The sequence below is a fragment of the Urocampus carinirostris genome, chromosome 2 (assembly GCF_059441175.1).
Source record: "Urocampus carinirostris isolate Australia breed hairy pipefish chromosome 2, RoL_Ucar_1.0, whole genome shotgun sequence".
NCBI classification, from domain to species: Eukaryota; Metazoa; Chordata; class Actinopteri; order Syngnathiformes; family Syngnathidae; genus Urocampus; species Urocampus carinirostris.
The window spans coordinates 49,168,094-49,183,002 of record NC_142350.1 but is presented as its reverse complement, the minus strand read 5'-3'; the positions used below and the strand labels follow the sequence as shown (position 1 = coordinate 49,183,002).

At 39.5% G+C, this 14,909-nt stretch overlaps 1 protein-coding gene across 2 annotated transcripts; it reads left to right on the top strand.

Annotated features, from left to right (window-relative positions):
- Positions 1–1,119: 1,119 nt before the first annotated feature.
- sbk3 (SH3 domain binding kinase family, member 3) lies at positions 1,120–14,238 on the top strand. Of its 2 annotated transcripts, none has more exons than XM_088328004.1 (4): positions 1,120–1,282; positions 8,467–8,614; positions 10,467–10,669; positions 12,366–14,238. In XM_088328004.1, exons 1-4 carry the CDS (start codon positions 1,277–1,279, stop codon positions 13,104–13,106), a joined length of 1,098 nt encoding a protein of 365 aa, XP_088184130.1. In that variant the 5' UTR covers positions 1,120–1,276; the 3' UTR covers positions 13,107–14,238. The 2 variants fall into 2 exon arrangements, with proteins under 2 accessions (XP_088184130.1, XP_088184129.1); XM_088328003.1 differs by having other exon boundaries at positions 8,464–8,614.
- The last annotated feature ends 671 nt before the right edge of the window (positions 14,239–14,909 follow it).

Below are 14,909 nucleotides of genomic sequence, written 5' to 3'. Positions count from 1 at the left end.
GAATTACTTTTTTTAAATTAAAAAAGAAATATATCAACATATAGCACATTTACTTACAGGCGTTTTCTCGTTTTAGTATACGTAAATGGCAAATCATTTTTACAAGAAATAGTAATAATGAAAGAGACATTTTAAAGATTTTTTGATGCACTGATCGTAAAACAAGAAAAATAATTCTTGAGCAAAATTATCGGATATCTTCTGTGTCAAATTGTTTATCACATTTTAAGATTTATTTTAATTGTATTTTACTAAGAGAGGTAAAATAAAATAACACTAGAAAGTCAATTAAATATTATAAAACAATAAACAACAGAAAATGGTGTACTAATACCATATTTTACTCTACTATATTTTCTACCAGTTTTTCTTTTTAAAATGGGAAAATATTTAGCTTATTTAAAGTGTTTTTCTAATTTAAAGAAGTAATAGCAGTTTTTTTCTAATGACAAAAAATATTCATTAGAATAGATGTTTAAAAAACATTTGTAATTTTCTATATAGTAATTTTCTGCCAATTGGACTCTTATCTTGCATTCCTGGACTTGGAGCTCATCATCATCAGACAAAAAATATTATTAATTTCCATCATTTCAAAATAAGGCCTTTCAAGTAATCCGTAAATGACTCTCGAAAACGACCAAGAAATGCTGCATACGTCAATGGAGATTAAAACGAAAGCTAAGAGGACGGTATCGGATACGCCTGAATCCGCTTTGGTAGGTCTTCAACAGGGGAGTTGACACATCTCGCCCGCTTTATTCTTTTATTGCCTCCCCTGCATTGATAGACAAGGAATGCAGAGTAACGTAAGAGGAGCGTGATCCGGGACGAGAAATCCCACGTGGGCTCGATTAACTGTACCCGGTAAGCCCGTTAAAAGCGCCGTGGATCATGGGTACAGCTTGTTGGCCTATACCGATCATTCCTGCATACTTGTTGATTAAAACGGCAATCCTGCACGGAGCAGTGAGAGTGGAGAGGGCGAGAAATGGAAAGAGGAGGGAGGGTGAAGGTGAATGACAGATTGGAAGCAGGATGGGGGGGAGCGGTTTGAAATACCTCGCCGGGCCCAGACTTGGCTACGGAGTAGGAAAAAAGAGAGAGAGTGTGTCCCAGGGGGGGAGAGGGCCTCATTGTCTACTTGGCCTGCTGCAGGGACACTCGATCAGTCGAAGCGGGACGAACAAGAGTGCAGCTCACCTGCTGCATCCGAGTGGAGAACTCGTGAGGAAGATCTGCAGAATTCAAGGACCACAACTTAACTTCAATAAGCATGACAGTAAGTACCATAGTTATTCGTGTATAATCTGCACTACTAATGCTTGATTGACAATCGGCACAATATTTTGTTTCACTTATTCTCAGTTCAAACTTTGCGATTGAATGCAACGGGAGTTGAGTCCGGGTTGCGGTGGTAAAAGCGCTGAAGCACAATTACTGGACCACCATTGGTATAGAACGAGGGTGGGCAGATCGATACTGAACAAGTACTTGGATCGTAATGACACTGTTGTCTTGGGATCGATACTTCCCATTTTAACTTTTGACTATTACTATATTATTGTTGTCTTATTGACATTATCATACAGAATTTGTAATTTGGTTACCTTGTTGCTTTTTTGGGTTTGACTATCTTGACTTTTGTTCTAAAACAGCTTTTGTAGTACAAGTACTTTATTTTTATACTGTGATAAAAGCTTTTTAAATTGTATTTGCACTTAATTTTCTAAATATTATGCAATAAAGGGTATTTTATACATAACTTATATTTTTGTTACAGTGCTGCTGCTTTGATTTGTCGCTCGATTTTTGTTCTGAAAGTAATATAAATATTTATATAGATTTTTTTATACAGTTAAAGTTTGCAATGCAGTTATTCAATCAAAAATAGAACATTTAAGTGCCTGAAATCTATATGCTGAGTTTGTAGTAATTATAAAATTATTCATGGGAGAGGGGTTCAATTATTCAGGGGTCATGACATTTCTGTGCAAGAACTGTATCGGGTCGGTATTGATCGATAATATCGTGTATTTACTTGGATTGGACCGGTACCACAACTAGTCCTTCCATCCTTAGTATAGATGACATGCGGAAAGACTTTAGATTTGGTCTCATCATGAAATTATTATTAGTAGCGGTACCAGAGATGATTTTTAACTTTTTATGTGCATATCATATGCTATATGGACACTAACTTATATTCTAATATTTTCCATTGTGAGCGTTGTAAGGGACACATTTATAGTCATCGTGCGCGTCATGGTTTTTCACGTTTATTTATGTCTTTCAGGACGATTGTCTGTTTTCTCCATTTCCTATCATTTGTCTCTGGTACCATGACTATCACCGCCACAGCCTGGGTTCACTTCCTGTTGCATACCATGTTTTGCAAATTTGGTCAGCAAACATTTTTAGAACACATCAATAAGTGCATTAATCTATACTGTGTGTTTAGAATGTGCACCAGTGTAACGATTAATACGGTAGCTCTTACTTTAGTTCTAATTTCATCCGCCTTATAGTCAAATGTGCATTATATGGAAAAATATATATGACAAAAGACTGTTTTAGATGTTGCACCTTATAATTCGGTGCACCTTAGAGTGTGGAAATTACGGTTATATAAACATGTTTTTAGGGATGCACGATAACTGTTTTTTCATTCTGACAATCAATAAGCGTTCAGCAACCGAAAATGAGAAAAAAACCTTAGCAGACTAAAAACAGCAACATCAAAAAACGAAAATGTCTGGAGCTGCACAAAAAAATTTTTTAGATGACCTTTTTTCCAAATCAAAATAAAAAGGGATTTATACATAAAAGATAGTAACAGAACCTTAAACTCACATCCTAAACTGTCAAGACCAGAACGGAAACAGGACCCACTTGCGTAATGTTTCTCACAAGATTTATTGGGAAGACGGGAAAGGGCTGCGCCTACAATCCAGGGATTGCTGGGCGCGGTGAGCAGGTCGCTCTGAAGTTGCACTTCCGCGGCAGGTCGCTCTGAAGTTGCACTTCCGTAGCTGGATAGAAGAGCAAAAACGTGGTCGGGATCGGAAACAAGTCGAAAGCCAGGAGAAGAGAGTAGACGTGGTCGAGGTCAAAAACGGATCGTTATTCGGGACAGGAAAGCAGACGTGATCGAGATCAAACAGATTGTAGCGGGAGACAAACAGGAGCAAAAAACGGGACCGGCGAAAAAGGGTTTGCCATGTAAAAACAGAGATTTGCAGACGGACCGACAAAAGGGGACTGACAGGACAGAGTTTAAATACTGGCAGCCAATCTATCAACAAGCTGCAGCTGGCGCCACACGGGCGGGGCCAATTGGGCGCCATGGCAACCGTGACATAAACAACCAGGAGCCAGTGCAAGTTAGCTTAAAATGGTAGCAATATGATCAAATTTCCTTGTCCTAGCTGCCGCATTTTGAACAAGCTGCAAACTTTTGATGATAGATATCGGGAGACCAGAGAGCAATACATTACAGTTATCATTTTGCTCTCCTTCTTTTCCTGTTTCCAAGCATTTTCATAAAATCTCCAGGAAGCCACTAGGGCGGCGCTAAAGAGGCACACGCAACTCTGGAGCCGCAGGTTGCTGATCCCGTGATAACTAGTAAAATTCCATAGCTGGAGACTAATGTTGATAAGATACTAGTTACATGCAAACTCCAATTATTGGTATGAGTGTCTTTTTTCTTGTTTACATTTACTATAACATTGTACCGTTATTTTAAAAATATCTCCAAGGAGTTATGTTGGAAAAACTGGAGCTTGACTTTATCAATCAATCGATCGATACTTAGTTTGTCAGTAATCACTATGACGATTAATGAGCACCATCACAATGACTTAGAAATATAGTAGAAAGCGCAAAGGGTTATGGGTGTGTTGATTATGTAAAAATGTGTTTTTTCTGAGCATCATACAAGATCCAACTGTGAATAGCACAAGTGCCTTGGATAAGAAAAATATATCCCTCATTCTTATCAAGTAGCGTTATCTTAGCTGTACACGTTAGTAGGTATTTAGTAGTAGGTATCAGCAGGTATACAAATAAATACACAAATGCTTTTCAGGGAAATGTGACATTTAGCCAATTACAGATATAGATGTCTTTCTTAGCGCGGCAAGTGAAGCAAGTTTATGGTAACGATGACTTGCTAAAGGAGTACAAAACATTAAAAGATGTACAGTACACTTTGGATATGTTTAGTACAGAAAAGTAACACTCGATGTTGTGATTAAGACACTTGTTTGCTTACTTGGTGTTAGGAAATAAACTATTAAAAATGTACTGTTTATCAAATTGTTCGAACCAAACACCACCTAACAATGCACGCTCGTTTCTTTTTGGGAAAAGATGGACAAGAATAGCCGACATTTTCACACTGGGGGAAATTTAATTTCTTATAAAATAAACTAAGTGAACTCCATCGAATTAGCCGGATTAGCCTAACTAGTGTCACTCGAGTCTCCGTCAAGCCTTCTCTCTCGTTCTCCCTCGATCTTCTCAAGTTCTTCTCCCGGCCCATGTTTTTTTTGGTGTCCCGGCTCCTCCCATGGGCGGGCCAGGAAAAGCCCCCACGTGGCCCCACCATCTCGCCTCGATGTCTGGACCTCAAGAGTTTATCAAATCAGTTCCTGGCGTCCTGCGTATGGCCTTCTCCGTCAGAGTCCTGTTATCAACAGAACTAAACAAAACATTCGCATTTGGAACGGCGTGACCTGTCGTTGTACTTAAGCCTTCTCTGTGAAAATCTTCAATGCATTCAATAAATGTAACTTATAGTAAAATGTATAAAACCCTTCATTGGTCAGGGAACTCTCACTAAGAAGAAAAATAAACATTGTAAAAACAAAACTCGGTGTTATAGTTAAGTTAAGAAGATTGTACAATCACAACACCCTGTACACGTTCTGAAGCATATAATTGATAAGCTCTCCAGTGCCTCATGCACATTATAAGGTGTTACAGAGCAGACATGACCAAGTTGTGCTACTACTTCTATAGAAAATCAAAATATATTCTAATGAGGAAAATACATGTTTAGAATATTTCTGATAAATAGTTCAAAGGATTGAATATTACAGTGAGGAATCAAGTAACTAGTTATCAGTTTTGTTTCTGTTCTTTCAGGCCGATACCTGTTATCACATATTTGTGTGTTATGGGTCTGATAAGTATCGACAGACAGTTTTTGTGCATCCCTACTTTTTCTCATGCAAAGCTACACACCTCTTCTTGTGATGACCATCGTCAGTTTATGTCTTTTCGACATTGGTCAGAATGTTGGCCCATGTGGAGCGCTAAAAAAATCCATGAGTCATGCTGTTAGATGCAGCAATAATTTCATCATGCAATCAAGGTGTATGACTCCTCTGTGATTTTTGTTATGAGAAAAAATAATTGTGCGATTACGCATTTTGAAATATGTGTTTAATCAAACTATACTGCTGTTGCAAACATTTTAATATGCATTATGATTTTACTAATTGATCTATCTATCTATCTCTCTATCTATATCTCTCTATCTCTATTTCTATCTCACTGTCATTCGCTCTCATTTATCTCTCTTACCCTCTCTTTATTTTTATCCCTCTCTTCCATTCTATCTGCCTCTTTCTGTTCCTCCCTCACTCTTGTTTCAGTTTTTTGTCTTTCTTTGTTTCTTTTTTTCTTTGTCAAATCATTCCTTTCTTTCTTTCTTTCTTTCTTTCTGTCTTTCTTTCTTTCTTTCTTTCTTTGTCCAATCATTTTTTTCTTTCTTTCTTTCTTTCTTTCTTTCTTTGTCAAATCATTCCTTTCTTTCTTTCTTTCTTTCTTTCTTTCTCTCTGTCTTTGTCTAATCCTTCCTTTCTTTCTTTGTTTATTTCTCTCTTTCTTTGTCTAATCCTTCCTTTCTTTCTTTGTTTATTTCTCTCTTTCTTTGTCTAATCCTTCCTTTCTTTCTTTCTTTCTTTCTTTGTCTGATCCTTTCTTTCTTTCTTTCTTTCTTTCTTTCTTTCTTTCTTTCTTTCTTTCTTTCTTTCTTTCTTTCTTTCTTTATGGGTTTATTTAGGTGTTTCTTTTATCAGTTAACCAACCACAGAGATCAGTTTATTATACAAATGATTGGCCAATCACCGATCCCCCCATAAATCAGGAAAATGAAGGTCGATAAATTGTCTTGATGATACAAGGCTACTAATAGTAATAACAAATTGAATTACAGGAAGACCTTTTGACTGTTTTACAACGCTTTGTCCAATGGTATTTGGTTAATATGAGAGCTGGGACGATTTGACACAACATTTTGTTTTCCATCTTTTTTTAGATTTATATAAACTTGTGTGTATTTTTAGAGTGCATAAAAACTGCCTCAAAATAAGTATTTTTTTTCACATGTGGGATGTTTGCAATGTAAAAATATCAACTAAATGCAGTTCATTCTGTTATTTTGTCACTGTCAGGTAAAAAAAAGGTTTATCTCTGAAATATGTTTTTGCTTGTTGATTAGTTAAGTCTTCCCTTGATGGTTTATGAAAGAGTAATTATTATTTAAATCTTCAGCCCTGTTGTCGGTTTCAGATCAGGGGATGGTGTTATTGCGGGCTGTGTAGTCTTTTGTGACATTTTTGAGTAAGGGCTATACAGATAAAGGTGATTTGATTTGAAATGAAAAGCTCTCCAAAAAAAAACTTGAATTATGTTTTGTTTTGATTTGAAAAGTCCCTCAAAGACAGCTCTATTTTTACGGTGGTGTCTCAATGTCGGATTAAGCGCGGCGGAATCAAATATCCGCAAAAATTCAAAGACAGTCACGTCGGCAGAAGCGTGTTTATACGAACGAGTCCGAGTTTTGTAAGATAACGTTACCGATAATGAGGCTGCTTGTGGGCGACAAGGAAGAAAATATCTCTTGGGAAATTCTTTTAGGGAGGTCGACCAAACCTGGGTGCATCTTTTGTGTCTTTTAAATCTTTTAAAATGATTGGTTTGCGAGTATTTCGTTCACGTTGTAAACGTGTTGTCTCTGAATATTATATTTTAAATCAATGCAATTCAAGAATTGTGAATAAAACAAATGCATTCAATATTTTGTAGCAATTATTTGCTTTATACACTTTTGTTATATTATTGGTATTATTGTTTCAACATCTAAAACTTTGAAAAGCTTTGTGAATTATTGATCATTTTTGCAACGCATTTTTATATAGAGTATTCTTCCTTGCTATATTTACTTAGTCTGTATATGATAAATATTCTTATGATTTATTTGTAAAAGGCATTCATTTTTGAGTGTGGAAATTTGCAAGCACGTGTTTATTTTGTTGCAATACGTTGGGAGTAATATTCAATTTGAAGTGAATGAGAGTTATTGTCACGGTTGCCATGGCGCCCAATTGGCCCCGCCCGTGTGGCGCCAGTTGCGGCTCGTTGACGGATTGGCTTTCCTTATATTTAAGCTCAGGGCTCTCAATTACCCTTTGTCAGTCCGTCAACGAACCTCTGCCCCGCAAGACATGGGTTTTGACTCTGTCCGGTTTCCTGCCTGCGTTTCCTGTCCGGTATTGTTCCCATCTATTTTTGTCCTGTTTATTATTATCTCCAGTTTTCGTCCCTGTCTAGTTTGTCCTGTTTAATTTTGATATCCTGTCATTCCACTCCAGACTTCTGCCTAACATGCATGACTCCCCATTTCCCATAAAATAAAAGGCTTGTGTGAGAAACATCACACATTTGGGTCCTGATCCTGTTCCGGTTCATGACAGTTATCTGTTGTTTATATACAAAACACAAATGTATATAAATTTATATCATATATACTGCATTTTCACGACCATAATGCGCAGTTCAAATGACAATGAGAGAGAGAGAGAGAGAGAGATAATATGAAGCAGAAGGAGAAAGAGAATAAGAGCAAAAGAGAGAGAGAGTAAAAATGAGAGTGCTATACAGAATACAGAACAAATAAGAGGGAATGCGAAAGATAACAAATGAGAAGAGATCAAAAATGAATGAGATAGAAAAATGAGAGAGACAGAGTGAGAGAATGGGAGTGAGAGAGAAAATGAGAAAGTGAGAGGAATAGTGAGACAGAGAGAACAAGAAGGAGTGAGACAGAGAATGATAAAGTGAGAGAAAGAGTGAGACCGAGTGAAAGAGAAAGAGAGTGAAATAGTGAGACAGAAAGAATGAGAAGGGGGGAAAGCGTGAGACAGAATGAGAGAGAGAGTGATTTAGGTAAAGAGTGAGTCTGAGAGAATGAGAAATAAAGAGAAAGAGTGAGACTGAGAGGATGAGAAAGAGGGTGAGAGAGAAAGAATTGAGACAAATAATTAAAAAGAGAAAGAGAGAGTAAGAGAGTAAGAGAGAAGGAGAGAGAAAGAATGAGAGACGGATGGTTGAATGGCTTTACAGACAGACAGACAGACAGACAGACAGACTCATCCCTCTTCTGTTCCCTAGCAGGCAGCAACTGCAAAGGAGCTGGACGAGCGTTGCTTCCTGTCAGCGCAGGCCATCCCCAGCCTAAAGGTGTCCGACCACTTCCAGGTGCTAAAGTTCCTCGGAGAAGGTTCCTACGGCAAGGTCATGCTGGCCGTGCATAAAAAGAAAGGTCAGTCGGCCCGTCGCGATGACAGCTACCAGCTCATTACGTCTCAATCGTCGGCGTGTGAAAAATTCCCTGCCTCGCCGCTCCATAATTTAGTTAGGTAACATGCGAAATCAAGCCGCTAATGTAAGTAATCCAGGATCGGGTTTCATACTTGTGATGAAACTTTCTGTCGTGTCATGCGACCGTCGAGGACGGACGGGTGTTTGGATGAAGGCCATTTTGCCTTTTTACACACCCAATCAAGCGCAATTCTTCAGGATTGGGTTTCTTTAATGCGTTTGTAACACAATCGGCCCCGGAGGGCAAAGTTACATTTGTTGGCGGCATTCAGAAGATGTTTGATGTGCCATGCAACTAGTCAGTTAAAGTGATTTCAAGCCAGGAATAATATCGGTTAAATTCTCAATGTATCTATCTATTTAATGCACTTTAATTTTTACCCGCTTACTCTCATAGATGTTAACATAAAGAATAAGATAAAACCAACAACAAAGGAGCTCCAGGTTTGAATCAATCAGAGTTTAAAAACACACAAAAAGGGGAAAATAGGAATAACAAAAAGGAAGAAAATTTGATAAAAAAATTACATATCCTCTAAAATAAACAACAATCCTCCTTGTGCTTTGTAGCACTCATTTTGGTTGCATGACACAATACAACAACTTTCAGTGGTCAATTATTACATGGCGTCCCTGCCAGAATGTTCGATTTGTGGGAAAAAAAAGGAAAAAAAGGAAAAGAGAAAAAAAGGGAAAACTAAAATAAAAATAATAAAAAAGAAATATTTAAAAAAGAGAAAACACACTACACTACACACTAAAACCCCCTGCAACATGCGAAAACTCATCAAGTACACCCAAACGCAAATTATTAACATGTTGGACCTCATACCTCGTTGCAATAGTTGACTAGAAATAATGGATCACAACCACACAGTTGTTGATTTTGGGTGGATGTCATGCATGACACATTTTTGCTCCCTTGATTCTGTTACCAGAAATACTTAAACGGGGTTAATTGATCGCGAACAAAACAGTGCAGTTTATTTTCAGTTCAAGAGGACCACATTGGCCTGCTTCCACAGGCCAAACCCAAGACAAATAAAAGTGCGGCCCTTGCTCTCACCAATAGTCAACCAGGGATAATGTATCACAGCAGCTCGGGTTCTATTAATCTTAGGTGAAAAGAACAAAAAACGAACCTCCATGCACGACACAGATTTTCTCTCTTGGCTCTCAGCAATACTTGACTGAGGATAATGGATCACAACCAAAACAATGCAATTCATTTTCATTTTGGGCAGCCCCAGACAGCAAACTTTGGTGGCCCGAACTCCGCCCATAATCCACTCCGCTGGCCTAGGCCAGGTTTTAATAATTTTAGGTGGGAAGAATGAAAAAGAGCCCCTATGCATCACACAAATTTGCTCTCTTGGCCCCCACTTTTAGCAATAGTGGACCAGGGATAACAGATCTTAGCTGGATATTTCCCAACACAATATTAATGTGATACAAAACTAATTATTAATGAATAAACAAAACATAAAAAATGCTTCCCAACAGACTATTCCGTATGTGCAGCGTACACTCATATTGTTGCTTAATGTAACACAAAAGAAAGAAAAGAAAGAAAGTGTGACCAGGCACTGAAACGAACGGAAATTTATAGAGAGCGGAATGGCCCCCCCTGGCCACCCCTAGGTGGCGCCACTGCCAATATGCAATTGGGGGATAATGAATCAAGGAATATATTTCAATCCAAAATGACTGAGGCCGCGAAGTACGAAGCACAAGGTAGGGAGGGATTACTTTACTCATAAAAGTAAACGATAACGTCGTTTACCCTTTTCCAGGAACTCCGATGGCGCTGAAGTTCTTCCCCCGTGAGTCTACGAGCCTCACGTCCTTCCTGAGAGAATACAACTTGTCCCTTTCCTACTGCACGCATCCGTCACTAACGCGGGCGCTCGGCATTTTTTTTTCCACCTCTTCGCACTACGTCTTTGCCCAACAAGCCGGCCTCTACGGTGATCTCTACAACGTCATCGTATCAGAGGTCAGTTAACACATACGGTATATATATTAAAAAAGTGGGGCCTTGAGCCCCTTAAAATCAACAAGGGTCCCCGCAAACCGGATGTCCTCCAATATAGTCCATATTTTAGGACTAAAGTGGCTGAATGATGCTTAACCATAGTCCCAGTTCCTCACCATTTGAACAGCTAAATGTATTCCCAAATTCTTAAGAATGTAAGATGTGAGGAAATAGTACACATTTTTTTTGTATAAAATCTATTCATATTTTGTCAGTATTTTCAAATTGTTTTCCGAGATAATGCATTTTGAAGACAGCATGTCTTGTCTTTGTCATCCTGAGCTGTGAAATTATCGGAGGAACACCGGCGCCTTACCAGGCCAGTCACCATATTGTGTTACTTGTTAATAGTCGCAGAGGTTACACTTGTTTTAAGTTTTGGTAATTTTTTGGGAGAATGCCTAGGTGTTGTGTCACAGGTGGATGCAGTAAAGGTGCAACAAAGGGCGTGCAGGAAAAAGGGGAAGAATGATAAAAATGAAAAAAATAAATAAAAAAACAGAGATCCGCCACCAGGGGGCTTACAGGGACTGATCAACGAAAGTCGGCCACAGCATGGGTGGAAAAACGGACAAAAAAAAGACACGCAGTGAGCAGCCATGCTAACCGGCACAAAAAATGGACAGCAGTAAAGAAACTCAAAGCTGGCTAGGGATAAACAGTGCAAAGAATGAGGCAAAAAGGGCACTAACGCCAGATTGCTGATCAAAAATCACGTAGTGAGCAGTCAGGCCAACCGGGGACCAACAATGAAAAGTTACAGCAATAAACACAAAGCTGGCAGGTAATACAGCACACGCCAGACCAGGCCAAACAACCCACTCTGGGCAGACAACAAGAGCCAATCGGGAGCAAACAAAACAGAAAAGCCCTTCGGCAGCCCTGATGCTCACGGGGAGCTAGCGGGACAAAAGTAAATCAACTGCAACACTGTTGGTAAAAAACATGGACGAAAAGCAACTTTCAGCAGAAATAAGCGGCATGCAATCGTTGTTCACTCCAATCGCTGTCTGTTTCGGAGCTGGCCTCACATGTTGCGTTAATGGGATGTGCCATTTTTAAAGAGCTGTGTTCCTTCAATGACGTCCCACCTCTACAGGAAACAAGCTGAAGGTTCAACTTTGAGACTATATTTCTTGGGGTCCCCAATTGCATCAAATATTTGGCAACATATTTGCATAATTGTGGGGAGGAACACTACATGTTCTGTGCCTAGCTATCTTTGTACATTTTTAGCCATTTCGCAGGCTATCTACCTAGCGTTTAACATTTTTTGCATGCTATCGAGCTAACATTTGATCTTTTTTTTACTATTTTAGCTAGTTATCTGGCTCCAATTTAGTTCTTTACCTGAGTATGAACTTTACAATATTATTATCCTTTATATAATCATATTTGGCATTTGGATTCTATGTAAAAAAAGCTACATAGTTTCCATATTTCGCTTAAGATATTTCCGTTCCTATAAAATATTTTATATAGCTGATGTCATTTTACTATTTATTTTGTTGTTGTGCTCTGTACAGCCCTTTGAGACTTTTTGTATACAAGTAAATATGACTTGACTATGACTTAGTAGAAACAAAAAATCTGTTTAGTAATACCTAACCACAAACCACTGCCAGTGCCAAATGATCATTTGCATTGGTACTTGCAGGTAGGACTGGACGAAGAGCACGTCCAGCGGGTGATGTCTCAGCTGAGCGGTGCCGTGACGCACCTCCACACCCTGGGCTTCGTCCACCGCGACATCAAACCCGAAAACATCTTCCTATGCGACAGCTCCTGCCGTTGGGTCAAACTGGGCGATTTCGGCCTGACCCGACCAGTGGGTCACACCGTGGGCGCCGTTTGGTACCAGTCGCCCTTCTGCACCCCCGAGGTGGAGCCCGCAAAGGAGACGGAAAAAAGCAAAGAAGAAGAGGAGGAGGCCGAGACTATGTGGATAAGTGTGGAGCCCAGCATCGATAGCTGGGCCTTGGGCATCCTCACGTACTGCCTTTTAACCGGCTGCTTCCCCTGGGAGGAGAGCACCGGCGACGACCCAGGCTACACCAAATATAAAGCGTGGTTCGAGTTCGGGAACAGGAACGCCGGCGACGAAGTCGATTGCTATGCCGTTATGAAGCAGAACCACCGTGATAACCCGCCTCCGTCGCAGTTTCACGGCCTCAGCTCGCTGGTTATGGCGCTCCTGCGGCAGCTCCTACATCCGGAACCGGAGAAACGGGGGAGCCCCGAGGAGATCCTGAGCTACCTCGGGGGACCCTGGCTTAGCAAAACGGAGCAGGAGGAGAACAAGAGGGCAGAGGAGGCCGAGAGGGAGGCCAGGAAAATCAGGGAGGTGGGAGGAGGGGTGGAGGGGGAGATTGTGAGGGAAGGGAGAGGGGAGAGGTAAAACGTTTTTTTACCCTAAAATACCTGCAGCAGGGGTCTCCAACCCTTTTCAAGCTGAGAGCTACTTTTTGATAGCGCAAAGGCCACTCAGTTTGGTAACATTTCTAAAATAACAACTTATCATGTTATTACTATGTTATTACAATGTTACAACCAGGTTAATTATTGGAAATAGGGTTAACGAGACTCAGGCAACCACCCAAAAAAATCATTTTAATAAAAAATCACAATGACCCAGCATTGGTAAGCTATTTTCAGAAAAGGTCCACGGGCACCTCAGCCTGCTACCCGAAGGCCCCATTGGGGACCCCTGACCTACACTCTAAGAACAGTTGGGTCAAACATTACCCAATTTGGGTAAGGTGCAGACCAGAAGATCTTAAGCCCAAGCCCGAGTCAGATCTTGATCCAACCCAGATTTCGGCCTAAGATGTAAATGTTTAAGCGAGGCTTCCCTCTCGCTGACTTTTGAAAAATAGATAAATAGATGTTTATAGAAATGTACACTAAAACATTGTGTGGATAGTGAACTAGAAAATGAACTGTACCTCTTGTAATGTTGTTTAGTACACACTCAAAATAAGGTGAGAAGACATCAATGGATTTTGACCTTGAAAGGGGAACCGGGAGAAGAGCTTTCAGATAATAGAATTCCATCACTTCCTAGCTCCATCCTAGTTCAAATCAGGTTCATTGATTGATCTTGGGCTGGGTCAGATTTTTTAGGCCCAATCTTATCTCTGGTGTGGACCGATTCACTTCTTGGGTAAAATTGACCTAACCTCCATGGTTATTTGTACAGTTCTTCCTTGAGATTCAAATCCATTGTACGGTATATTTTAACTGCAGTCAATTAAGCTGTTCTACGCATAGGATAAAGAATATATGACATGAGTATTTTTTATATGAGGTTTTTTTGTATATATTTAAATACAGAAGATGTTATTCTGTTGTGATTTCAAGCCAATTAGCAACGGGTATATAGTATTTTTCATAGTTTAATATATACATACTCGTACTATATATATTTGAATAAACAGAATATAAATGTAGATATTATTGTCAAAAATGCTTTTTTATATATTCCAGTGTGTAAATAGGTTTGTGTTTTAATAAAGCGAAAAATAAACATCCATGAGAGTGTCTGTATCATTTGACTTCCTACCTGCAAATCTTGATCAATCATAAAACAAGAAGAAAATGAAGAATACATATCATTTTTTTTAAATATATGAACCAAATTAAAATCAATCATTCATTGATTTATTTGTTTTCCAAAACATAAACATTTCAAATTTATTTTACAAGAATTTTCTTTTCTATAAATACATTTTTATCATCACACAATAAAAAGTACATATTAAGAATAAGAAAACTATAATAAACTGAATTAAAAATCTAACTACAATTGTATTATTACTGTTTGGTTCATGCACAGGGCAGCACGGCGGCGCAGTGGTTAGCGCTTGTGCGGCACAGTTCATGTCATGGGAACCTGTCGTGGGTTCAAATCCAGCTCCAGACTTTCTGTGCGGAGTTTGTATGTTCTCCCTGTGCTTGCGTGGGTTTCCTCATGCATTTCAGATGAATTGGCCGGTCCAAATTGTCCCTAGGTGTGAATGAGCGAATGCGTTGTCTGTCCCTGTGTGCCCTGCGATTGGCTGGCAACCAGTTCAGGGTGTCCCCTGCCCACTGCCCGATGATTGCTGGGATGGGCTCCAGCCCCCCGCGACCCTACTGAGGATAAGCGGTACGGCTAATGAGATGAGATGAGATGAGGTTCATGCACAAACGTTAAATCGAT